This window comes from Garra rufa, chromosome 13 (genome assembly GCF_049309525.1).
Source record: "Garra rufa chromosome 13, GarRuf1.0, whole genome shotgun sequence".
NCBI classification, from domain to species: domain Eukaryota; kingdom Metazoa; phylum Chordata; class Actinopteri; order Cypriniformes; family Cyprinidae; genus Garra; species Garra rufa.
Window position 1 is genome coordinate 11,542,984 of NC_133373.1, and position 24,748 is coordinate 11,567,731.

The window sequence follows — 24,748 nt, forward strand, 5'->3', positions numbered from 1 at the left end:
AATGTATTGTATTTCCTTGTTTAAAGCTGAAAATCAACTCCCTGGTCAGCCCTTAAAGGTTTAATTCAAACACCAGCTCCTGAGTTTTACTCCTTTAGATCTGTTTTCATTCCCTTTAACTAGCATTGCATTCCTCACACTGAATTACTTTTCTTTCAGTCTTTTATCCCTCTTTTCCTGCATTTTTTAAACTTGTCTGTTCTTCTCATCTCAGTCATGTACTCTGGTTCCCATGTGTTCATGGCAGACAGCTTCACTCCATCTGTACTGAGCATTGTTGGACAGAAACAGGCAAAAAAAATACTGTAGTAGTAAGCTAGGTGAAATATCATTGAGCATCCCGTATCCAAGGCTCTGCATTTCCCATAATTCCCCATCCCTGTGTGGCTCATCACTTCCAGTTAAGTCGTAATGTATCAAAAAAGAAAGGTATTTCAGAGCAAGTTTTACGCTTTACCAGGAAATATTGCAAAAGTCACCATTCCCTGTGTGATTATAGGCTGTTCTAGGTGGTTTCTTACTAACTTAATTAAGTCAAAACTATGTCTGTCTATGTCTGTTGGAATTTTTTAATCCACTTGGTGAAATCTGTAATTATGATCCAAGAAGCATGACTTTTTGTGCATGGATGGAAATAGTTAACTTGCTTGTTGTTGGGAGTGTAACGTTGGTCTGTTTTGCGTCAGCAAATTCCCCAATCAGTTTTTAATGAGAGACGCTTTTCATGTCAGAGATTAGTTACATAAATGATGTTCTCCCATTCACTCCGCAGGCAAGATGCCTTAATTGTGTTTATGGATCCCATTTATAAACATTAACCAGACACTTCAAAGTCATTTTTGCATGTTTCAGACTTGCAAGAGTGGAACATATACAAGTATGTATGCACAGTCACTAAAGAAGATTTGTTGCAGATCTACAGTTCTGAACTTGCTGGAAAATCTCTTCAGCACTCAGAAACAAAAGGCCCACAAGATATGTTTTGTGATCTTTGAGACAGATCTCATAAATCCAGAACCCTATGTCTGTATGGAGTTTGTATAAGCGGGATTGCAGATATTAACTGCATAGGCAGATCGAAGGAGTATAAGCTTAGATGGTGCAACATCCTTCATTGTCAGCGTCTCCAGTTACTGAGTTCTTGACACGAAGGATTTAGTCGACGTGATTTGCAAGCACGGTCTTGTAAATACACAGTGTTTCTGGTATATGTCTGTTTTCTGCAATCTCTCATAAATCTGATGTGGTAACAGATGAAATGAAGCCTGCGAGGTGAGAGCTGAGAGCTCTGATGGTGGTCCTGAAAAAGAACGGCCAGAAGGTCGCAAGCATAGGTGTTGAAAACAATAGAAAGCTGGTAAAACTTTCAGCCCCAATTAAGACTGATGTCATAACATTATATAACAGAAAGATTAAACCAGGTTGCATTTATTTTTAGGACCTCATAAGCAAAAACAAATGGGACAGATTTTAAAACAATAGATAATTTGAATCAAAGAGGAGTGCATTGTGGTTAAATAAAGTTGAATAAAGTTATTAGTTTTGGGCCTATACTTTTCTCAGCCTTAAACTTGGCAGTTACTGTCTATGCAAGCTCAGAAAGCTCTCAGATTTCATCAAAAATGTCTTAATTTGTGTTCTGAAGATGAACGAAGGTCTTACAAGTTTGGAACGACATGAGGATGAGTAATTAATAACAGAATTTACATTTTTGGGTGAACTATTCTTTTAATTGTTCACCTGCACACACAGGTGAAACCATGACCTCAGATTGTTATAGTTAAGTAAGAATGTTTATATTCATTGTCAGAAGCAAGGAAGAGTGTGTTCCAGCAAGGTATTTGATTTACTAATTTGTGCAGAAGACTTCACAGAAGCTGGGCAAGAAATTCGGACATCTCATGCAAGCACAAACCAAACAAAAAACAAATGGCCACCATGAAAACAAGATTCCAGTCCTGAAGCATCTGTGCCATATTATAGATAACTGATAGTAAAGGTGAGCCAGTGTTTACGGAGCAAACTAACAAAAACAACAAGTGAAAGATTGAGAGAAAGTGAGGTAATGAACTGTGGAGGCACGAGAGGCAGAGTCATAGGTAGATGAGAAAAAGAACACTAAATATCAAGGGATCACGAAGGTTAGTGACAAACCGAGAATTGGGCAAGGCTGACGCTGTTATTCATGTTCCATGCCATCATCAAGCATGTAACATTTCAAACAAGCATTGACCTTTGCTACTGTTTGCGTCACGTTCCGACCCCTTTAGCTAAACGCAAAATGTAAACCAACACTGCAGACCTCCCCCATGGGCAGTCCGGTAGGGGTAACTTTATCCAAATTTACCCCCTCTTAGCCTGTCTTGGGTTCCCCATAGCGAGATCCCCGGCTGTGAATCACCAGCAGCAAACCGATAGGGTCCACATACACCACAACACTCAAATTAGAAAGCAGCAGAAAGGTATGCACTCCCCCAGTAGTTACCTTCTGAAACTCACACATACTTAGCTCATTTGTTAGGCACATTACGTAATTAATACAATATCCAGAGGGAAAATACAAACCATTAAATAACACTGGGACAAAAAGTCCTGTGTTCACCTGTGGTCGCCCCTGCATTCCTGCCCACAAAGTTAAACAAACAGCACACAAACCATCCCACACATGCTCCGATATGCCCTCCAAAAGGAGGGGGCAAAGACAGAGCTCTGGAAAGATCTTTTTGTTGGGGCAATCCCTCAAGCACACAGCATCCCTCCTTTTCTTCCGTCCCTCTCTCACTCTTTCCCTCCCTCCCGTTCCTCCTTGACTGTATAAATAAGTCCCAGCGTAATGTGCCTGGACTCAGAGAACCTGCCTCTAGACCTGAAGAGACAAACACAGATCACAGACATCAAAGCGAGACGCTCCAATCGGCCCCTTAAAGGCAACCCTTTGCACAACAGAGAGAACGGAAGATTGAATAGACTCAGGTGAGAGGTCATTAGTGGAACGCCAGAGAAGCGAGCAGCTCCGGTTACGCTTGTGAGGTAAAAGGGAAGGAACAGATTAGTGCCGGAGCTAAAGAGGACAGGGCAGACAAGTGATCCGCAGAAAGAGTAGATTCCCCTCTGCGTAAACCTTCTTCTTAGAGGAAGAGCATCAGTAAAGCCCGAAAGAAGTTTCTAGCTATCTGTGGTCCATCAGAACATGTGGTTTTTGGTTGTGTTGTGGGCTTCCTGCCTGCTGGTAGGCACCCATGCCCAGGGCAGTGCTAGCTTTCGCCGGACGAATGCCGGCAGTGGTCGTTGCCAGTACACCTTCACGGTGGACAGCCCTACAGAGGCTAGTTGTCCATCAACAGGTTCAAGTCCTGAGATGGAGGCTCTGAAATCTCGCCTGGGGCTGCTAGAGGCGCTGGTCGCCCGCTTCGTAGGAGGAGAAGCCGTGTCAGAGTCTTCACAGGGCTCTGGATCTCAGTCAGGCCTCCAGGATGCATACAACCAGGTGATGGGAGAGAAAGCCCAGCTCCAGAGAGAGAAGCAAAGACTAGACAGACAGGTTCAGGACCTGCAGCAGAGGATGGAAGAACTCCGCCAGGAGTCTGAAAGGTTGAAGAGCAGACCCTGCACACAACAGCCTCCTCCAAGAGTGCCGCAAAATGACAACAGCTACAGATCAGGATCAGGTGAGTACTGACTAATTGTCTTTTGGATAAGGTTAACCTACCTTACCTATTTGTGATGTGCATTCAAATTTGCAAAAATTTTATAACCCAAGTACAGCTTGTCACTTGGACAAAGGGACAACTTTTTATCCAACTTCACAGTGCATATTATTACTTAAGTGTATGGGTACCTTTGAGGGTATTGTCCTGGTGACAAGCGGTTCTGACATTTTACTTTCAGAATAAAGTGTGAAAGACTGCCTATGCCTATTTATGTTTTGTCAATATAGTCATACTGGTAATGAAAAAACTGATAGAAACCTCCTTGTAATCTAACTTTTTTAGGTTACTATAATGGCAACAAGTTAAAAGGTGTGGTGTTTGGGAAGGAATTGGCATGCTAGAGTCACTGGCACCATGGAAAAGACTCATACATAGTTATACCTGCCTGGTAGTGTGAGTCATATTTCGGGTGGTATGGGTGAGTGGGTCATTGTGTTCATTTTGGGAATAGATCAAAGTTGAACTACGTGACATCCCCTGTCCATAGTAAGAGCAAGACAACAGAAGCAAGTGACTGAGAGAGACATGAGGGTGTTGGGGGCAAGCTACCGAAGCAGTAAAACATAAGTACTGTGCTAATACTCAGCAGTAAAGTCTTACTGACAGCTCCCAGCAGACTGCTGACGGATGCTGCATGAGGAGGGGTGGAGGTCAGGGGTAACTAATCCCAACTGGGTTTGTTAGTGCAAGTGTTGGTGCCTTAAAAACGTTTAGGATTTACTGACATTCAGTTAACACAGCCAAGTTAAGCAGAACAGCAGCCAGGTTGCTATTCTGAACTATAGCATGATGTAGAGTGTGATACCACAGTTCCAAGTTAATATTGAGCAACTTAGATATATATTTCTCCCCACTAGTTTTTCTTTTCCATGTCCAGCCATATTTGACATCTGTTCTACTTTTCACACTCACACCTGTGATCAGCACTACAGCTCTTCACATCTGTGCCATGCATCATGTATAAAAAAAAAAAAAAAGGAGTTTAATAAGACAGAGGAGAGAAGCAGTGGACTGTGGAGACCCTCTTTGCAAAAGGAAGACCAATTCCGGCTCTTTGAGATTGAAAAGAAAACAGCCCATCTGTCTTGCACGTCCTCACCCATTTGGATCCAGTGTTTTGCTTGCAGGTTCACAGTCCCTTTAGCATCATAAATATCCTACTGTGCAAACGTACACTCTCAGAAAGAGGCTGAATAAACAGTAATTCACCAGTGGGTATAAAAGTTTTATTTACACTGGCTAATGGCAAGGTTCAAAGGCGCCTGTAATACTTGTTTATGTTGTTCTGGCTGATGGCAGTCACCTTGGATTGAGGCTATGCCACATGAACGTAGCATCTTGCAAAAGATTTTCAGGTACTGATGCCATTGTAGAAATGCACTTTATTACGAGTTCCCCTGCCCATTAAGTCCTGATAGTTAACGGTAAACGAACTTGGCTCACTGACCTCTACAGAAGCTTGGCTTGAGCTCCGAGTTCAACCCCTCCATTGAGGGAGAATAACAAACAGAGGAAGAGATGGGGAGGTGGAGGGATGCCAGAAGAATTGTCACTTGGACAGCGCAATGATTGCTGCTTATATATGTTTGTAATGATGATTGACATGATTGAATAATTAGGTTCCTCCCAAATCCACATTTGGAACTTCAAATCATTTTTCAAAAGTACTATTTATTTTATTGTGTAAAACTTTCTAATGAAGAAAAATGACTAAGCCGTGAAGCTGAACAGCCCTTGCAATAATAAAAAAAAAAAGATCAAGTGCCATTTGGCCATATGGATGTTGTCAGTGTCACCTCATTAAGTACAAACATAAATGTGTAATCCTGATGTCTCGCCTCTGGAGACTGAACTGTTTTGGAAATTTTCACTTCAATGTTGCAAACGAAAGGAATTCTCATTTAGAATTATAATAAGGGTTGGCATCTGCTTCACAGCCCTGAATTGCAAAACCCAAAAGCATTCAAACATGACAACAAAAAACTTCCAAAGTCTTCAAGATGTTAGATGGGAAGGTTCTTGCAAATAAATTAGCCTTCAACACGCTACCAGCTGGTCCAGAGGGTTCTTGAAGTTCTGCTTGATCTCTCCGGGAACCATTAGGCACGTTATACAGATAAGCGCAAACACCTGCAAACAAACCTCGGGAATTACATGCGTTTGTTGTCTTCTAGTGACGCATAGACCTGTGTCCAAGAGCATGAGTTGATTATAGGGATAAAGGACAGTAACTGCAGACACTCCCACTGCAGGTCTGAGCAGGCTATCATAGAGCCCTTTTTAACCCTTGTCATAGCAATCAATCAAAACAACTTCCAGATGTTCATGTCTCGGAGTGCAATCTGAGCCATTATGAAAGCCTGTAAACATGTTAGCACATGATCAGACATTAATGATAATGTGGCACCATAGTTTGTCACAGGACCTAACAGAGGTAATTTAGTCTTTGGGCAATAACAAGGTGAGGATAATATACCCAAGGGGCCAAACTACAACACTCCTTCTCAACCGTTTACCACTGTTTGGTATTTTTAGATCAGAAATTGACACATTAGCTTTAAAATTGTGCTTTGCTTTTGTTTGAGATTGTTAACCCAGGGAGTGTGTATGTGCACCCTGCTGAGTTTCGGATGTGTAATGGGAGGTCTGGAGTCTGTCAGGCTCCGGGACAGCTGGGAATCTACTCAGGGCTGTTTATTCCTTCTGTTAGATTCCTGACTGTCAGTAGAGCTGCCAGTCCCACAAAACCATGCAGCATAGCTCTCTCAAGCAACTCAGGATCAATACAAACCTCAACTTGTTCAGGCTTCCGTCATTTTACTTGTGATACCGGTGCATCTAAGTTGAGAGTCAATTATCTCTTTTTGGCCATTGTCTTATTATCTGGTTTCTCTAGACTGCAATTAGGGACAGTAAACATCCCCAGACCATAACAGCATCATATGTTTTTGCCTTTTAGGAACTGCACTCTCGCATCTGGTATCAAGGCCTGGCAATACACAAGGAGACAGAAGCAGTTTAAGAGGTATGGGGTAACTCTTGCTATACAACGGAAATGATCTTCCATGATCTTTGATATTCCGACTACTATGTTATAGTCACTATTAGCCATTCTTACAGTGAAGGCTTGACAAATGTAGACCTCAACACCTCCACAAACACATCTCAATCTGAGTATGTGAATTTCTATCCTAATGCTCTCCTAGATCCAGCATGGCATTACGAGAATCCTGGATACCAAGAGCTGACGGCTGTAGTCACTGAGGTTTCTGCCCCAAATCTGGATGGTCCAGCGGACATCTCAGGTGAGAGTCACACCCTAACCCTAACAATCTAGATGAGGTCCTCTGACATCAGTTGGACTGTCAAAGCATGTTGATATATATATATATATATATATATATATATATATATATATATATATATATATATATATATAATACATCCTGCCCTACATCTCAGGTGCCTGAAAAAGGACACCATGCACATAGCAATCATTCCTGCTGACAGCACAAACACAAATACTGCTATTTTTACTAATTGATTTGCGTCTAAAATAATCTAGTTTATAAAAGGAGCTGTGTATGTTTAGTAAGGCGCCAAAATGGTAACGCGAATCACTTGATAGGACCATGTTGCTAAACAAAGACATCAAGGTTCGGGTTGTTCCCGGGAAGTCTTTTGAATTTTGCCAACCATCCCTTCCCCCAGTATCTCTCTTACAGGGTATTTTGGGAAAGGGTAAGTTATGCTTCTAATCTTCTGCACTTAAAGAAATGGTAGGACAAGGTGTCCTCTCTTGGACGTTCAGCCATATTGAGCAGATTTTGCTTTGACACTGGCTGCATGTGCAACCTGATCTTAAAATCATTTGGTTTTCCAACAATTGTCCAATCTTTTGATTCCTCAGGCTGTGGTGATCTGGTGTGGGTGCAAGACCCTGAGATGCACCGCAAGGCTGACAGCATTGCTGGTAAATACGGTGTCTGGATGCAAGACCCCGAAGCTAAAGAACCTTATGGTAAAGAAATGGTATGGCGTGTTGATGCTGTAGGGTCCGAAGTGCGTCAACTCTTCGGGTATGAAAACATGGACCAGCTGTCACGGGGCTTTCCCACTAAGGTCCTCCTCTTGCCAGAGTCTATGGAGAGCACAGGCGCCACCATGTACAAAGGTTCCTTGTACTACCAACGAAGGCTCAGCCGCACCCTTCTGAGATACGACCTGCTCTCTGAGAGCATTGCTGCCCGCCGTGATCTTCCCCATGCTGGCTTCCATGGTCAGTTCCCCTACTCCTGGGGAGGCTACACAGACATTGACCTGGCAATAGACGAGAATGGTCTATGGGCCATATACAGCACAAACAAAGCCAAGGGCGCTATTGTGATCTCCCAGCTGGACCCTGACAACCTAGAGGTGAAGGGCACCTGGGAGACTAAAATGCGCAAGACATCTGTAGCTAATGCTTTTATGATCTGTGGCAAGATGTATACTGTAGCTAGTTACACCTCGCCAAACACCACCGTAAATTACATGTATGATACTGCAACCAGCCAGGGTAAAACCATCTCAGTGCCGTTCAAAAACCGCTATCGCTACAACAGCATGATAGACTACAACCCAGCACAGAGAAAGCTACATGCTTGGGATAACTACCACATGGTGTCTTATAAAGTGAGACTAGGCAAGCAGGAGTAAAGCGAAGATGTCAGCGTAAATGTCCATATCATCCAGCTTATAGATGCAGTTTGTAATGTCTTAATATTTTAACATCTGGAAGGACAGCTATTGATGGATTTACTGGAATTCGAAGGCAATGATAGACTTAAAATAATAATAAATATAAAGAATACACCAAATATAACATTTTCCTGATATTTAAGCACAATGACTTCTATATAGGCTGTTATTTTCAAAACCATGCTAGTGACATTGCACATCGTCATATTAAAAAATCTATTTTTGCAACTTTGTCCATTATAAATATGCTAAATGCTATAAAAGATATTCCTTTGACTAACAAATTCCAAAATGGATATCTAAAGTATCTAATCATGTATCCTGACATCAGGTTTTTAATAAATTGAGGCCACATTTACGTCCTCAGTGATTTTGTCCACTTAACATGTTAATAGAGAAATTATTTTTCTACCTTTGTAAGTAATGTCTCGTCTTTTTTGTGTTTACGGCACTGAATAAATTCAAGGAAGGGGGAAAATATAAAGGCATACAATTCATTAAGGTAACCCTGCCTCTTGATTGATAGATTGTAGAGGTATGCAACTTTTAAAGCACATAAAAACTTTGCTTGTGTACATGCTCTAATCCTTACGTATTCATGCTGTCGTAACTCTGTAAATGTTGAACGTTTTCCCTTTTCTCTTTTGAATTTGCCTCAAGACTTGTGTGCTGCTTGAGATGTTGAGATTGGAATCTTGTGGCTACGGAAGTGTATTAACTTATATGAAAATAAAGATTTAAAAAGTAATTTTTTCTTGTTCATTTTTCAAAAGACTGGCATCACAACCACAGCTCATTTTTACAGCATATTATTTTATTAGTTTCTGTAACCAAACCAGGAGAATGTAAATAAGACCTTACATATTTTAATACAGCGATTTAACCCCTGTACAAGTAAAACAAAAACAGAAATCAAAAGAAAAGAAAAAAATCAATTCCCTCTCCTCCCCTTCTGTTTGTAGTTTCTCATTCCTACTAAACAAGAAATGGGGGGCCGTACTGAAACCCTTGTTCAACTGCAGGCCCCTTCTTTGCAATAGCAACCCAAGAGGAGTGGTTTGGAGAAAGACCTTGTGTACTCAGGCCTGTGGTCACCATAACAGAGTCGCCTGAAACGTGTGGTAATCTCCGTTCAAGACTTGTCACTTTTGCCCCAAACCCCCCGTTGAGTCTGGCAGCCTCACGCTCGCCGTTTCTCTTCTAAACTTGCAGCTACGCTCTTTAGCACTGAACCTAAATTGCTTGACCACTCACCCCAACCCAAACCCCGCCCCTCCTCTGCAGTGATTGGTCAGGAGAGTCAGAGCTGGTCAGCAGCATGGTTGGGAGCTGTGTGGAGAGGCTGGAAGGTGAAAGACTGGAGTTATAGAAGTGGGCGTTTTTACATCTGTCCTCGTTCACAGAAAAGGGGAGGGGCTTAAGCTTAGGACACATCAAACATAGGCCTGGTCTGGAGGAACCGTTTACAAAAAAGAAAATATCCCATCATAATTCTACTATCTGTTGACCAAGCTGAGCCGTCTTTTTTTCAAAATCATATATTCATCTTAAAAGGATTCAGGTCTCTTGACGCCTAACCTTTGGCTAAAGATTTAAGGGTATTTTGCGCACGTACGCAAACAATCTTCGACACTACTGAGAAGGCAAGAGGGAAGGCTCACAGTGGAGACAGCAATCGATAAATTAATAGGATACGTCGGTAATCAATTCCTAATTGGCTGAAATAATGTTCTATGTATTGTTAAGGCCAATACACATGGTTGAAGTCAAAGTAAATGTGAGTGCAGGTAATGTTGAGAGGTGTACACACATACACAAGATAAAAGTATGCGAGAGTGTGTGTGTAGACATTTGATTATGTAACTTTATCGGCAACATGACAAAGAAAAATAAAATTAAGGGGGGGATATCTTCAATCAAAAACAGGAGACATTTGCCTGCCTAAAATGTGTTTCTCTACATGAGGAAATGAGAAAGTGAAAAGTAAATCATATTGCTATAAAAATGGCATTCTCAGCAGCAAGTGTAACTCGTGTTGATGTCTATCTTCATTGTTCACTGAGGATGTACAGTTCACACAATGGAGGGGCGCTTTCTCTGTAATGCCAACCACGGCGGAGGAGAGAATGGATGGACTGATAAAAGGATGAGGAAAACGGACACGGTAAGTGTAAGGGAAATGCACAGCACCTCTTAAAATTAACCTTCATCACTCTACTTCCCTACACTTCTCTGCCACTTTCAGGTGCTGTAGGACGTCTCCCCCCTTTCCCCCCGGCACTCGGCCTCTTAGTCCTTCCTTCCATCTTGTCTGTCTTTTCTGAAGCATCAACAACTATTTGCTCTCTTCTGGTTTGATGGCCTGTGGTTTGATCGGACCCGTCCGGATGGGTTTGGTTGTTGCTAGAGGTGGCGGTTTGTCACACTCTGCACGATCGGACGGCGCCCCCTGGTGATTTGAAGTGATGTTGTCAGTGGGTTTGCCTGCTCCTTCTATACGGGTTGGCTTGCTGACTGGAGCCTTGAGCTGTTGTTGCTCAGAGAAGAACTTGTGGGTAGACTGTAACACCTCAGCTCTTTGTTTAGCCTGAGAAAGAGAGAAAGATGAACATTTACAGTCAACAGATAATGACATCTTATACAACCTCCAAAGTGCTTCTGATTTTATAACACGCTATTGCAAGTTAATAAACAACTTCAGGTAATAAAATGGTCAGGTATAAACTTGCAATTCTTAGAACAGTTTTTTTTTTTTCCTTCTCAATTTGACTTTATAATTCGCAATTCCAAGTTTGTATTCAACACAATTGAGAGAAAGTCAGAGTTGCAAGGTAAAAAGAAAGAAAACAAAATTGACTTCTCACAAATGTTCATTTCACAATGTTGACTCTGAAGATATGTTTTATAAACTTGCAATTTTTCAGGACTGCGAGATGATATGAACTTGCATTTGTGAAGAGTCACAATTGGGAGTTCTTGCAATTTTGACTTTTTTCCCCATGCAATTCCGATTATTTTCTCAGGATTGTAAAAAAAAAAAAAAAAAAAAAAAAAAAGACGATTGTAAGAATTGTGTATATCTGACAATTCTGTCTTAACTTTGCAATTGCGTGTTATAAAGTCAGAATTGAGATAAACAATTCTGACTTCAAGTTTATCTTGCAAATGACTTTATTTTTCAGAACTGCAAGTTTGTTTCGCAGATATGACTTGATAATTCACAATTGCGATTCTGATTTTTAACTTGCAATTGCGAGTTGTCACATTTTTGAGAAAAATAATTCAGAACTCTGATATGTAAACTCACAATTAAGAGAAATAAAGTCAGAATTGCAAGATATAAACTCACAATTTCCGACATCTCAGTTTCTCGCAATTGACCATTTATAGATTCACAATTTTAAGGTTATATCTCCATTCTGACTTTATAACTCTAAGTTTGTTTCATTTCTGAGAAAAAAAATTTTGAATTGCAAGATAAAAACTTGCAACCATGACTTCTTACAAAGGCGAGTTCATATCTTGCAATTGACTTTTTCAGAATTTTTAAGATATGAACTTGCATTTACAATTCAAAATTATAAAGTCCAATTTTGAGGGGGAAAAACTGATGTTTTTAGAATTGAGAGACTATATCTGACAGTTTGGACTTAACTTGCAATTGCGTGCTTTAAAGTCAGAATTAAGATATTAACTCGCAATTGTGAGTTATACAGTCAGAATTGTGAGTTTACAGTAGTCAACATTTGAAGTGGATCATAAAAGTTCAAAGTTGGCCTAAGACAAGAGAAGGTATTGTTTTGGTTTTAGGACAACTTTGATTAAAGGTTTTGATCCACTTCAAATGTTGACTACTGCATTATATGAAGATATGATGAATAGATATGAACTCGCAATTGAGAGAAATGAATTCAGAATTACAAGATAAAAACTAGCAACCCTAACTTCTCGCAAATGCAAGGTCACTTCTTGCAATTCTGACTTCTTCAGAATTTTTCAAATATGAACTCGCATTTGCAACTGAGTTTATATCCAGCAATTCTGACTTTTTCCTCACAATTACGAATTATAAGTCCAAGTTTGAGGGAGAAAAAAAAAGACAGATATACACTCACAACTCTAAAAACTTATCAGACAATTTAGACTTACAATTGCAAGTTCATCTCAATTCTGACTTTTTAGTATGTAATTGCAAGTTGAGTCAGAATTGTGAGTTTAAAAATCACACAACTGTTTATTTCTTGAGAAAGTTTCTCACAAGTCAGACTTTATAACTCAATCGCAAGTTCATATCTCAATTCTGACTTTATAACTCACAAATGCGAGTTTGTATCACAATTCTGAGAAAAAAGTCAAAATTGTGAGATAAAGTTAGCTAAATGTTTATTTTAGTCAATTATTGTGCTCATATCTCAATCAGAATCACCCTATTTACTTTAATGTGATGACAACGCTCACCTTAAGGTCCTGTTCTGCTTTCAGGGCAGCCTGTGTGCCACGGGGTGCTAATGAGGGACCAGAAGGCCCTCGTGGAGGATGCTGGGGTCTGGGATGCGGCATCAGACCCCCACTCAGATTAGGCGACATGGGTGGACCCATGGGTGAACGCTGCACCCCTCCAGGAAAGGAGTTTGCATGGGGTGGACGCACCAATGGAGACACCATGTTGGCCTGAGACAACATCTGTTTATGTGACAGATGGGAAATGCTGTTAGTGCTCAAAAAGTGTTAAATTAAGATTTCCAACAACATACTCTGTGCAGTAACTGACCTGTGGGTTGAACTGTCCTGGGAAGTGCTGGGCAATGCGCATTCCTGCAGACCCCGACTGGAACTGTTTGGGATACAGCATGCTGTTCATCTTGCTAGACTGACTACTGGGGCTTGTGGAGCTCGCCCTGAGAACACAAACAGAAAAGTTGTCAGAAAACATACAAAATACGGCTACAACAGATCAGGCATTTGCATTCAATATGCATAAATGTCATGACGCACAAAGCCAATGGTAGTCTATTGATTAATGTCAGGGCTGCCGTTGAACATTTGTCTGTCTAGTTTTTGCAAAGTGTTCTGTACAACTGCTTTTTTATAATGTTTACAAGAAGTCTCTTAGAAGGCTGTTTATTTGATCGAAAATATTATATTTTTAGAATTTAAAATTACATTTTAAAATATAAATGGAAAATGGTTATGGATTCCTGTGATGACTAAGCTGAATTTTCAGCAGCCATTACTCCAGTCTTCAGGTGTCATGATCTTTCAAAAATTATTCTAATATGATGATTTCCTGCTTAACATGTATCAGTTATTAGAATTCAATTATTAAATGTTTACCAATGAAAAATTGTTGTTACTTTTGATTAAATTTAATGTATCCTTGCCAATTAAAATAACAGACGTTGACTAATCTGTGTTTTCAAGCCCAACATTTTAGTTCAAATGCAGAGGCCGCAAGGGCTTTTGATGCCACTAGATCTTTGATGATGGTTTGGTGTGTCTGGGCCTTAAGCTGGATGGTTTTGCAAGCATACACAAACCTATAAGGGCTAGAAGTGGGGGTAGTGCTTCTGGCGCTGACAGGTGGAGTTCCAGGCTTCATATCCATTCCACCACTAAAGAGCTTCAGATCCATCTCACACATCTACAATACACAAATCACCAATGTTTTAATATGCCCCATGCTCCAAAAAATATTAGAACACAACTGTGTAGATAGAAACTTTTTTAAACACCAATGTCTGTGGTAACATCCTAAACGCTAACACTTTTGAAAAAATAAAATAAAATAAATAAAAAGATACACTTTACATTAAAGCCTAATAAATGATTATGTATATAATTGGAATTGAAATACAAAGTCACTCTGACTGTAGGTGGCAAAATACAGGGCTACCTCTTACACAAAGCAGTGCTGTGCTTATAGACATTACTTTATTAAGCTGAGAGGAAAGGATACGATGAAAAACAACAAAAAAATAAGTGAATTTGTGAACCAAGTTTGCAGATATGAATATACAACAGGGTCCAAAATGAACAATTGCCAAGCACATGGGTGTCAATTATGAAAGCCTCTTTCCACCACAAAAAAAAAGGGTAATTTGCGACTTGTCACAATTATTTTTTTCTTAAAATTGTGATACAAACTCAAGACTTTTTTCAGAATTGTCATATAAACTCAATTCTGAGAAATGAAGTCTAAGAAAAAGTCAAAGTAAGTTTATACTTTATTTTTCACAATTGTGAGTTTATATAACACAATTCTGAGAAAATGTCAGAATTGAGATTATATCATGAAAAAAGTGAATTATGAAAAAAGTCAAAATAACCTTTTATTTTTTATTCAGTGGCAGAAATGAGCTTCCATATTAAACATGCCTGGTCTACAGTCAATAACTTGAAGTACAATAAATTATATTAAATATAAAATAATAAAAATGTAAAAAAGTAACAACCATCATGATTATCAGTGTATGAGCATTTGTGTACAAACCTTATTGGAAGGCTGCATCATACTGTGTGTATTCTGGCCAATAAGGCCACGGTAGGGCGGATTGCTGGGGGGCTGGCGGTTGAGGCTGGGGGGCGGGGCTTGGGGAGGGGTCGGAGGTAGGGACTGAGGCAAAGCCAAGAGTGGCTGACCACCACCAGAGCCGAAGTTGGGCAAAGACAACTGTGAACCTGGCACAGGAACCGTCACCTGCTGTAGGGCAGAGCTGGGACTTTGTGTTGAGCTGTAGTAGCTGCTCTGCTGCTGAACTTGTCCAGAGTACAGGTTTGAGTGCTGACTCATTCCCTGACGCTGCAGAGAGAGAGAAAAAAAAAAATACTGACTTTACATCATGGTCATGGCAGGCTGAAAAAACGGAAAGAAATACTGGGCCACCATCCTGAGGAACTGAATTCTGACCTGTAGTAGATGTGTGTCTATAAGCTGTGATCCTCCCATGCCAGAGGGCTGATTCAGTTGCGGCTCAAACAGGATGGGAATGTGTTGGGTGTTTGATGTTTGCTGGAAAGCCAGGTTGGACTGAGGCTTGCCCAAATCTGGGGGCTGCACTCCAGGGTAACTGTGCAGTGGCGTCCCAGACAGCATCATGGGAGATGTCTGAGAGAGGCTGTTCTGCATGAACGCTTGCTGAGACCTGTGAAAACAAGAGAGCAAATGATAAATGCACTGAAATTTTATGTATTATATAAAAAAATTGGATTCTGTAGATTTCAGCACCTTGATCTGCAGTACCTGTAGGGCTGTATGGAGGAGCTGAAAAGGTCTTGAGGTTGAGACACCGGAGGTCCAGTGTTGAGGCTCAGTTGGGCCTGGTGCTGGTGCTGCCCCTGCAGAGGAGCGTAAATAGGGATGGGGATCTGCTGCACCGCTGTAGGCTACAGAGAGAGGAATCATAAAAGGGTGTCAACCAACCTCAACTTCAGGAAAATAAGACCAATAAAAACATTACTCATAGATCATGACTTGATGAAGGACTCTTTGGGGAACTTTTATACCTGTGAGAGTCCAGGCTGAAAGCCTTGCTGCTGGGCTAAAGAGGGAGGCGCCAAGCGAGGGTGGGGCGTACTGAACAAGTGGCTGGTGTCCATGTAGAAGGCCGGAATTTGGGCTGCAGAACCTGCACAATCAGAAATAGTTGCTGATCACTTATTCAAAAGATTTAGGAATAAACTACATTTAAAGGAGTTTGTTGATTTTTGAAAAAAAAATCAAATTTTCCAACTCCTCTGGGAGTTAAACATCACCGTTAGACTGTTAACATATCGCTCAAAAATATTTTTCTTATTTAAAACTGGACTCTTCTGTAGTTACATTGTGTACTAGGACCGACGGAAAATGAAAAGGTGGGTTTTTTTCCTAGGAAATATACTCTCATTCCGGCGAAATAATCAAGGAACTTTGTTGCCGTGCCATGGGTCAAGTCTGCCGGCTGCAACTACACAAACTTAGTGTCGGTCATTTTCAGCCGCTGCATAATATCATTTCTGCTGTACCATGGGTGCAGCAGGCACAAAGTTCCTTGATTATTACGCCGGAATGAGAGAATAGCTCCTAGCCACATCGGCCTAGAAAATCGCAACTTTTCATGTTCCGTCAGTCTTAGTACACGATGTAACTACAGAAGAGTCAAGTTTTAAATAGGAAAAATAAAGACACTTTGGTCATTTGTGAGCGAGATGCAAACAATCGAATCAGATTCAACGATCTATGCTAAGCTATGCTAAAAGTGTTAACGCCAGAACCTGAATGTATTTGAAAACGGTAAAACTCAACTCTAGGGGAGTTGAAAAATTAGTCCATTTTCAAAAATAGTGGCATGTTCCTTTAAAATATGTAACATGTAAAATAAAATATTAAAATAGAAAACAGCTTTGAATTGCAATAATAGGTTTACAACATCAGTTTTTACTGCATTTTTGAATAAATGCAGCCTTGGGGAGCATAAAAAAAAAAAAAAAAAAAAAGGTGTTGTGGGCTATAAATTTACCTGCTGCAGACTGTGATACGAACACCTGTGGTGTCTGTTGCTGCTGTTGTGGTAACAGAGAAGGTGCACAACCCAGCTGGGAGAAGTTAGTGCTGGACATTCCTGAACTCTGCAGCTGCTGGGGCTTCACCTTACAGATGTTGGGAGGGTCAGAGGCTGATGTGCTCTTTGTGCTGAGAGAGGATGTTGTGTAGGTTGCAGATCCTGTGTAACAGAAACTTACTATTAAAATTCATCCCATATCTGACCCGTTTATGGGGTGTGCTGGTCAAGCATCAACTCTTACCAGACAAGGAGGTGCTGGGGGTGACGGAGGCCACAGGTATCTGAGGCACTGAAGCACTGGAGAAGGAGTTGAAGGAGGCACTACCTGCTCCTCCTCCACTGGTGATGGGGGAAGCAGAGGAGGTGACAGGAGAGCTCTTTTCCACAAGACTAGGCGAGTTCTCCCAAGCCTTACGTGCAGATTCCATCTGCAGGAAAACAGAGAAGAGCAATTTAAAAGATGCATCTGCATTCACATTCTTGTGTAAACCAAGTTTTGACTATTTATGGTGGGACAAAAAAACCTAGTAGAATTGAGTTGTGAATGCTAATGCTTTTGATTAGCGTATCAGGATTTGTACATTAAACATTGAATAATCCATTAGAAAATCTGAATTAATTTAGTGTGTGTGTGTGTGTGTGTGTGTCTTACTTTAAGTGTAAGGTCAACAGTAGCAGGAGAGACTGTGGCAAGGCTGGAGGTCTGCTGCAGGGCTTCTCTTCGCTGAATAGGCAATGGGTGCGGGAGCGCCACCTGAACCAACAACCAAAAAAAGTGATCAGAACACAAACAGAAACTCAACACACATATTGATTACAGTACTGAAGCACTAACAGGTGTCACAAGGCTCTCCTCAATCTTGGTCACTGCAGTAGGTACGTTGTCTGCTAACGAGGAAGATGGGATTGTGTAGTCAGTCACTGATTCCTGCAAAATAAACAGACACTGTCAGAAAATAACTTCTCTCTATAACCATTTTTCTATAAAATAAACACTACCATTCAAAAGTTTGAGGTTGGTAAGATTTTAATGTTTTACTTACTGGATCAAAATTAGAGTAAAAACAGTAATACTGTTAGTAATAAGTGTAATAATTTAAAATCAGATAAGGACAAAATTTTGTAAATCTAGAAAAATGTTATGGTTTAAAAAAAAAAAAAAATCATCTGACTTTTTCCATGTTTAAATTGTATAATTGGGTTCCCAGTGAATCTACCAACCCAGAATGTGTGAAAAAGGACAATCCAGTAACCAACGTTGTAAATGGAAATTATAATATTACCGCCCCTTAATCTGCAAGTTTCCACCCACGGCACCACCATTCAGTTTTCGCAAGCGACATCTGTGTACCAGTTCTAATGCCATGGCAAAAGTTTGAGCAAAGCATGCTAGCCGTTCTGTTGTTGGCTGAGTCCCAGCCTCAGAGGACACAAGAGAGCAGTGGATTTATTGATTTATTTACTGTATATGACTGTGCTGCCACACAGATGTAATATAAACATGATTTATTTCCCAGCTGTTCACAGACATAACCAACCACTCCTGTGTGTTTTTAACAAACTTTTCTGTATTTGACAGTTTAAGCGTAATAATACATGAAAAAGAACATTTCTGTGCGTGTTCTTTGAATGTGTTCACCTAAAATCATGTATTAGATGCTTAAACTAATATGGTTTAAATGCATGATTTCAGCACCATAGACATGATAATCAAAACCAAACAGATGTTATCTAAAAAAGGGGGCAGGGAGCAGCAACTCTTTTGAATTTAAAGAGATGCATGAAAACTGCGTGTTTCTGCTTCCACTCAAAATAGGCATTTTCAAAATGATATAATAAATGATCTGTGGGGTAATTTGAGCTGAAACTTCAGACACCTTCTGGGGACACCTGAGACTTATCTTACATACTGTGAAAAGGGGCATAATAGGTCTCCTTTAAAATGGAACACTGACTCAAATCTTTTGAATTATAGTGTGTTAATGATGGAATTGAAGCAGGATGATATTAAGTTGCACCTTAGAGCTGCTGGAGTATTCTGCTGATGGAGCAGTAATCATGCCCTCAATGTCTCCACCCAGCTCAGGAACTTTGTCTTTAGTGGGTGAGCTGGAGTCTCTGTCTCGGTTGCCTCTAGTTCCATTTTTATCCAGGCCCTCTCCATCGGACTGACGCACATCTTTGGCAGCCTTACGGTTCTTGAGCGAACGCTCTTTACCGATGGGACCAGGTTTATACTCCTTGTGCTCTGGAGGGGGGATGTCAGGTAACTGTGGAGAGAAAAAAAAAAAAAAAAAGTAAAAAAAGGTTCTATTTTGTGCATCAGCAAATTAATTTAAAATTAACATGACTTCCAGAATTTATCTTTAGCTTTATTAAAAACAGTAAATTTCACAGAGCACTTTTCATCATCCAAATCATTATAAAAATCAAGTGCTACATCTTGCCAAATATTCTGTTTCATTTGAAAATATAATGTTTTATGTAATGCAAATGATACCTTTTGAGGTTTGGCTGGTCCAGCACGGGGCTGTTTTTGTCTTTGCTCTTTGGGTTCTGGAAGTTTATTATCAGAGGTTTTCTCAAGCAAGGCGGGCACTCCGTCACTGTCAGTGCTGCCTGCTGAAGAAGGGGCACCAAACTGGATGCTGTCCATGCCCAGCTCAACACCACTTTCTGTTCCCGATTTCACGCCCTAAAACACACACACAAAAATATTATAAGTATTTCAAATTCAAAATATTCAAACGACGTTGGCCCTTCAGCTAAAGCATTACTCCCCTTCCAAAATAAAAATTTCCTGATAATTAACTCGCCGCCATGTCATCAAAGATGTTCATGTCTTTCTTCAGTTGCAAAGTACAACTTATATACTGTTTAACCTCAAATGCTTATCTTGTCTAGCTCTGCGATGCACATGCATACTCTATGCACCCCAGTTCAATACAGTTAGGGTATGCTGAAAAACTCCCATCTCATTTTCATTCTCCAACTTCAAAATAGTCCGAACATTACTGCAGAAGTACCGACCCACAAAGTAAAAATTTGATGGGAGTTGTTCAACATATCCTAACTGTCTGGAACCAGAGTGCACAGAGTATGCATAGCAGAGCTAGACAAGACGAGCATTTGTAGTTAAAAAGTGTATAAATATTAAGAAAATTATCTATCAAAACGAATTGTAAGACCATTATTCCTCATCTGGAATTGTGTAGAGCCCACAGCATTTTTAACCTATATTTTAACCTTAAGTCCACTATAATTCTAAAAAGTTTTTTTCCTCAAAAAAAAAACTTCTTTGCGACTGAAGAAAGACATAAATATATTGAATGACATGGGGGGGTGAGTAAATTATCAGGAAATGCATATTCTAAAAGTGGAGTAATCCTTTAAATCTTAAAACTCAAATAATCTTCTCATACCTCAGGTGTAACGGTCCCAGTAAATGAAGTGAGAGGTTTGTTCCAGGCACTGACAGAGGGAGGCTGGGGAGGGCTGATAGGTCCAACTGTAACAGTAAGACAAATGGGACAACCATCAGATGCAGAACTGCCACTATGTTGCTAAAATAATCAAAGAACTAATGTTTGTCAAGAAAAATCTCAATGGCCTTATTTTTCCTGTAAGAGTAGGCGGGGCCATTTCTAAACTTTATGGGTCTGGCCTCCGGTCTCATCCACGTCCAGCTAATTTTAGCTGTACAAAACTAGTTTGGCGAAATGGTGTCTTACTATATTATTTCAATGTATTATCTTAATTGTGAACACACTGGTTTGTAGTGCAAACAGTTTTACTGTGTACTGCACATTGTTATTATTCTCGCTATTTCCCTATAGCACCTAGTGAACCAAAAATCTTGCCCACAGGCTTACTTCCACATTAAATAAGGTGGATATGAATGTTTACCTGAACAGTTTCTTAAAGCCATGCTTATATTACTTGCATTTTTAGTTTAAGGTAAGGAACTTACGTTTCTTGACATCAGAGAGAACAGTGGAGCCAGCCACCTTGTTCTCCCACAGTTCCGTACCCAGGGTGTTGTGCGTCTGACTCTTGGGGGGGAAGTCTACAGGTGCAGGGGCCAGAGGTGCAACAGCGCCCTCAAGAGGCTGAGGTGAGCTAGTGGTCTGGTTAGAGGCAGGCAGGTTGTGCTGCGACACAGAGATAGCTGGCTGTGGTTGAGGCTGCTGAGGGACAGACTGGGCCTGTGGAGCTGGAGCTGATGGTTGCTGCTGCCCTGCTGCCAATCCTTGCTGCTGTTGCTGCTTTTTGGCAAACCGTGGAGGGAGTTTAGAACCACCACCTCCCCTGCCCTTCTCTCCAGAGCCCTTTTTACTCCAGTTCTGCATAGCATAAAGACAGACACAAAAGACATCAGATGAGGTATCGGATTGAGTACTAACTGCATTGGTGCAATGCACTAGACTTGGGCTATCGTGATTCCTTGATTTAATTAGAGCACTTGATTTCAAAAAACCTCAACTGCATTTTGTCCGTGATGAGTAACTCAAAATACCGGAAGTGGACGACGGACAAGAATCCATGAAACATTTAAAACTAGCATATATCATACTGTGTACACAGAAACTTCACACCAACTTGTCAAAATGAAAGTATGGTTTAACATGCAACAGAACTAAATTAGACTTATTACTTCTGTACAGTGTAACGTAGGTGAAAATATATTCCCATTTCTTACAAATTTAAATAAAACAATTAAATATTTTTTTTTTATTACAACAAGATTAACCACTTAATTATAGGAAAAAAAAAAATATTAATTATCATTAAAACTTTAACTGAATATTCATAAAATTTTTCTTCCATGTATTAATTTTAACAGTAATGTATTTTAACTCATTTTAAAGGCTATAGCTTGCTTAGGACTTTCACGTGTTTGCCAAAAAATAAAAGGGTTTAATTTTCATTTGATTAAAAATAAATGTTTAATGGTTTCATTTGATTATCAGAAAAATTTAAACAAGAATTTTTGAAAAATAAAAAGATTGTAGGCCCCTATTGTTCAAAATGTTGAAATTTAGAGTTGTGGACTTATTTAAATGTAAAATATATTTTTTCGTTATTACACCGACAGTAAAGTACTGTTGGCTACACTGTTGAACTAAAGACATTCCCGGATTTCTTCACCTGTGCAGTCTGCTCTTCTTTCTTCCTTCGTTCCTCATCCTGCAAACGTTTCTGCTGCTTCCGTGAAACAACCTCTGTGAACCCGTCATCGGTCGTGTTTGACTGAGGGTCCTCCAGTGTCGTGACCTCTGGATGGTCGTCAATGATTACTACACCTGGGACAGGCGGAAAGAGAAAAATGTGTAAAACCATTTTATTCAGTTTACCAATATTAAGACTTTGTAATTCAATAATACTATTACAACAATATTTACAGCTTGAAACAAATTAGCTAGCAAAAAGAGTACTAAAAACATTAATAAAAGTTAATAAAAAAAATTGTTACTGGGTGCATAAATATACTATAAACAAAAGTCTTGAACACTCACTGGCATAATTGTTGAGATCGAACTGAGACAAAGCATTTTCTTTCTCTTTGGGTTTTTTGACAGCTTGCTTTGCTTCTTCCCTCCGCCGGTTGGGCACTGGTTCTTTCCCAGCCTTTTGACCTGTACTGGCCTGAGCGGCCTCTGCATTCTGAGCAGCAGCACTGCAGAAAACAGAGAAAATATTAGCTCAAACAAAAATAAAAACACTGCAAGGCAGAATCAAAAAAAGTTTTTAATAATACTTTAATAATGCAGAAAGCCATAAGAGACTGAAGTATTTTCTACAACAGTTAAGGGGTACTGTTGGGTCTACTGCTTTAGAAGATGCTTCATTAATGCTTCATTAATTATAGCATAACACACAGGCAATTATCACCTACGCAGCTGAATCAAAACAAAGCTCTATAAAAAAAGAACTGCATAAGGCTCCATTATAAATCAGACCTGCAAACTCATCAGAGGAAAAAAGGTGACAATTTCCGGGGGGGGGGGGGAACCAAAACACAAATTATATTATATACTATATTATATTTCCTTGTCCTGGACAAGGGTTTCACAAACACACACACGCATGCAAACGCCATGGAGGGAAACTGAAAAAAACATTCACAAACTATTTAATATATTTTACAGTTCAAGATAAAACTTAAAAGATGTAGTTATTAAATTATATGAAATATTTCAATATATAGGAATTGTCGATTCATATTGAGTGCATTATTTAATTTTTATACCATCAATATTTAAAGTATTTGTAGTGAACTATATATAAGTATTTAAATTATTCACTCTTATAGGCTGTTTGTGTGTGAGCTTAATATCTTTCTGCACTTGCTATAATATATATATATACTTAAGGGCGGTAAAAGTACTACAATTTATTATACTAGATATTGTATAATAAATCAAAAAGAAAAAATATAGGGAGTTTGAAAGGCAGCTGCATAATAAATAATCCTCTGCTGCCATCTATTGGTTATATGGGTAATTACATATTATTTTTAACAAAGACGTTGTTTTCTGCTAAGTCATTTTGTCCGATGCAGTTTTTTATGAATTAAAAATTAGTCCTTGAAGTACATTTTATTTCACAGCTGTAGAGTTGGAAAATAATAAAGGCTTTAAAATATTGTGATAAGATTTTAAAAATGTGTTCATGACTTTGAAGGCAAGTTAGTGATTATCAAGAATACGATTAAGATGTCCTTGGAAGGGAAGTAGCCTATGGCTTGCTAGCTAACGTTAGCCTAAACACCTTATGATAGTGTTTAGCTGTTAGCATTTAAATGTACAACTATGCAGATACGGAGAGTATGGGATTACCAGGCTCCGCATTTAAATGATATGTTGTTAAATAATAAGAAACTGAATGATCACGCCGCTAACATAGTTTATTTATAATGTTGCAATTATCATTTTTCTCAGTTTCTGATAAGAACGAGGCAGTAGATCAGTCTCAAGAGTGTCCACCTAATATATAGCACATATAAAATGAGCTTTAGCGGAAGTTTACGAGCTGCTTATCTTTATGCAGAAGTCCTAAAGAACGCTCCGTGCATATACGGTCATTTCAATTTCCATCAGAGTTTCCACATTAGGTCAGGTGTCTTGACAGGCGCGAACACAGATGGCAGTGTGTTTCAAGATACTTAAGCAAGCGCTGAGATTGGTCCAGGAAAAATGTAATTTATAAGAATTGTCCAATAATGGCCTATATGACACGCAAGCCCACCCCCACCTCCATCTCAGGCGCGAGCTCAGTTGAGATTCCGATCGGCCCAGATGTCAATTAACTCAAGCCCAACACCCCCCCCCCCCCTCTCTAAAAAAACTCTCCGGTTCTACACGATTCACGTGAATGACCCAATTGACAATGAAAACGGCGATTGTCGCCGAAAAGCGACAAGTTTGCAGGTATGATAAATAAATGCCTGAATAATAGAAGTGATCACCATGAAATGATGAAATCTACAAAAGCACTGCTTTTTACATTGTCTGAAGAAAACGTGAGCTGTTATGGACAGCTATGAGGCTGTTAAGTTTTTCGCATGTTGCTATGCATTTGTTAGGGTGTTCTGGATTCTTGGTGGCCCAAGTGAAAGAGTCCACCCTCATTCTGGTCCCTAGCTATAGCTTGTCCACAAATTGAAGTGCTTTGTTTAAAAATGGAAGAATGTTTGCCAGTTTTTTACCATTTTTATCCAATTGCTTAATCTTACATTGATGTTGGACAAGTTTTGTT

At 39.8% G+C, this 24,748-nt stretch overlaps 2 protein-coding genes across 5 annotated transcripts in view; one reads left to right on the forward strand and one right to left on the reverse strand.

The window, feature by feature from the left end:
* The first annotated feature begins 2,859 nt into the window (after window positions 1-2,859).
* Window positions 2,860-9,198, forward strand: myoc (myocilin). Its single transcript, XM_073816550.1, has 4 exons — window positions 2,860-3,668; window positions 6,670-6,735; window positions 6,917-7,015; window positions 7,621-9,198. Exons 1-4 carry the CDS (start codon window positions 3,191-3,193, stop codon window positions 8,406-8,408), a joined length of 1,431 nt encoding a protein of 476 aa, XP_073672651.1. The 5' UTR covers window positions 2,860-3,190; the 3' UTR covers window positions 8,409-9,198.
* A 45-nt stretch (window positions 9,199-9,243) lies between these two features.
* prrc2c (proline-rich coiled-coil 2C) overlaps window positions 9,244-24,748 on the reverse strand; it is a 31,164-nt gene continuing 15,659 nt past the window's right edge. For 2 of the 4 annotated variants that reach the window (XM_073817174.1, XM_073817173.1), the window contains exons 16-33: window positions 22,507-22,667; window positions 22,139-22,293; window positions 20,961-21,333; window positions 20,413-20,498; window positions 19,491-19,685; window positions 19,009-19,260; window positions 17,826-17,918; window positions 17,643-17,744; window positions 17,232-17,418; window positions 16,946-17,149; window positions 15,954-16,075; window positions 15,691-15,833; window positions 15,358-15,592; window positions 14,941-15,249; window positions 13,988-14,091; window positions 13,222-13,348; window positions 12,909-13,133; window positions 9,244-11,037 (exon numbers count right to left, since the gene is read on the reverse strand). In XM_073817174.1, the coding sequence (XP_073673275.1) occupies window positions 10,786-11,037; window positions 12,909-13,133; window positions 13,222-13,348; window positions 13,988-14,091; window positions 14,941-15,249; window positions 15,358-15,592; window positions 15,691-15,833; window positions 15,954-16,075; window positions 16,946-17,149; window positions 17,232-17,418; window positions 17,643-17,744; window positions 17,826-17,918; window positions 19,009-19,260; window positions 19,491-19,685; window positions 20,413-20,498; window positions 20,961-21,333; window positions 22,139-22,293; window positions 22,507-22,667 (3,325 nt within the window). In that variant the 3' untranslated portion in view covers window positions 9,244-10,785. Of the gene's footprint in view, window positions 11,038-12,908; window positions 13,134-13,221; window positions 13,349-13,987; window positions 14,092-14,940; window positions 15,250-15,357; window positions 15,593-15,675; window positions 15,834-15,953; window positions 16,076-16,945; window positions 17,150-17,231; window positions 17,419-17,642; window positions 17,745-17,825; window positions 17,919-19,008; window positions 19,261-19,490; window positions 19,686-20,412; window positions 20,499-20,960; window positions 21,334-22,138; window positions 22,294-22,506; window positions 22,668-24,748 lie in introns of all 4 variants that reach the window. The other 2 variants (XM_073817172.1, XM_073817171.1) reach the window with 1 other exon arrangement.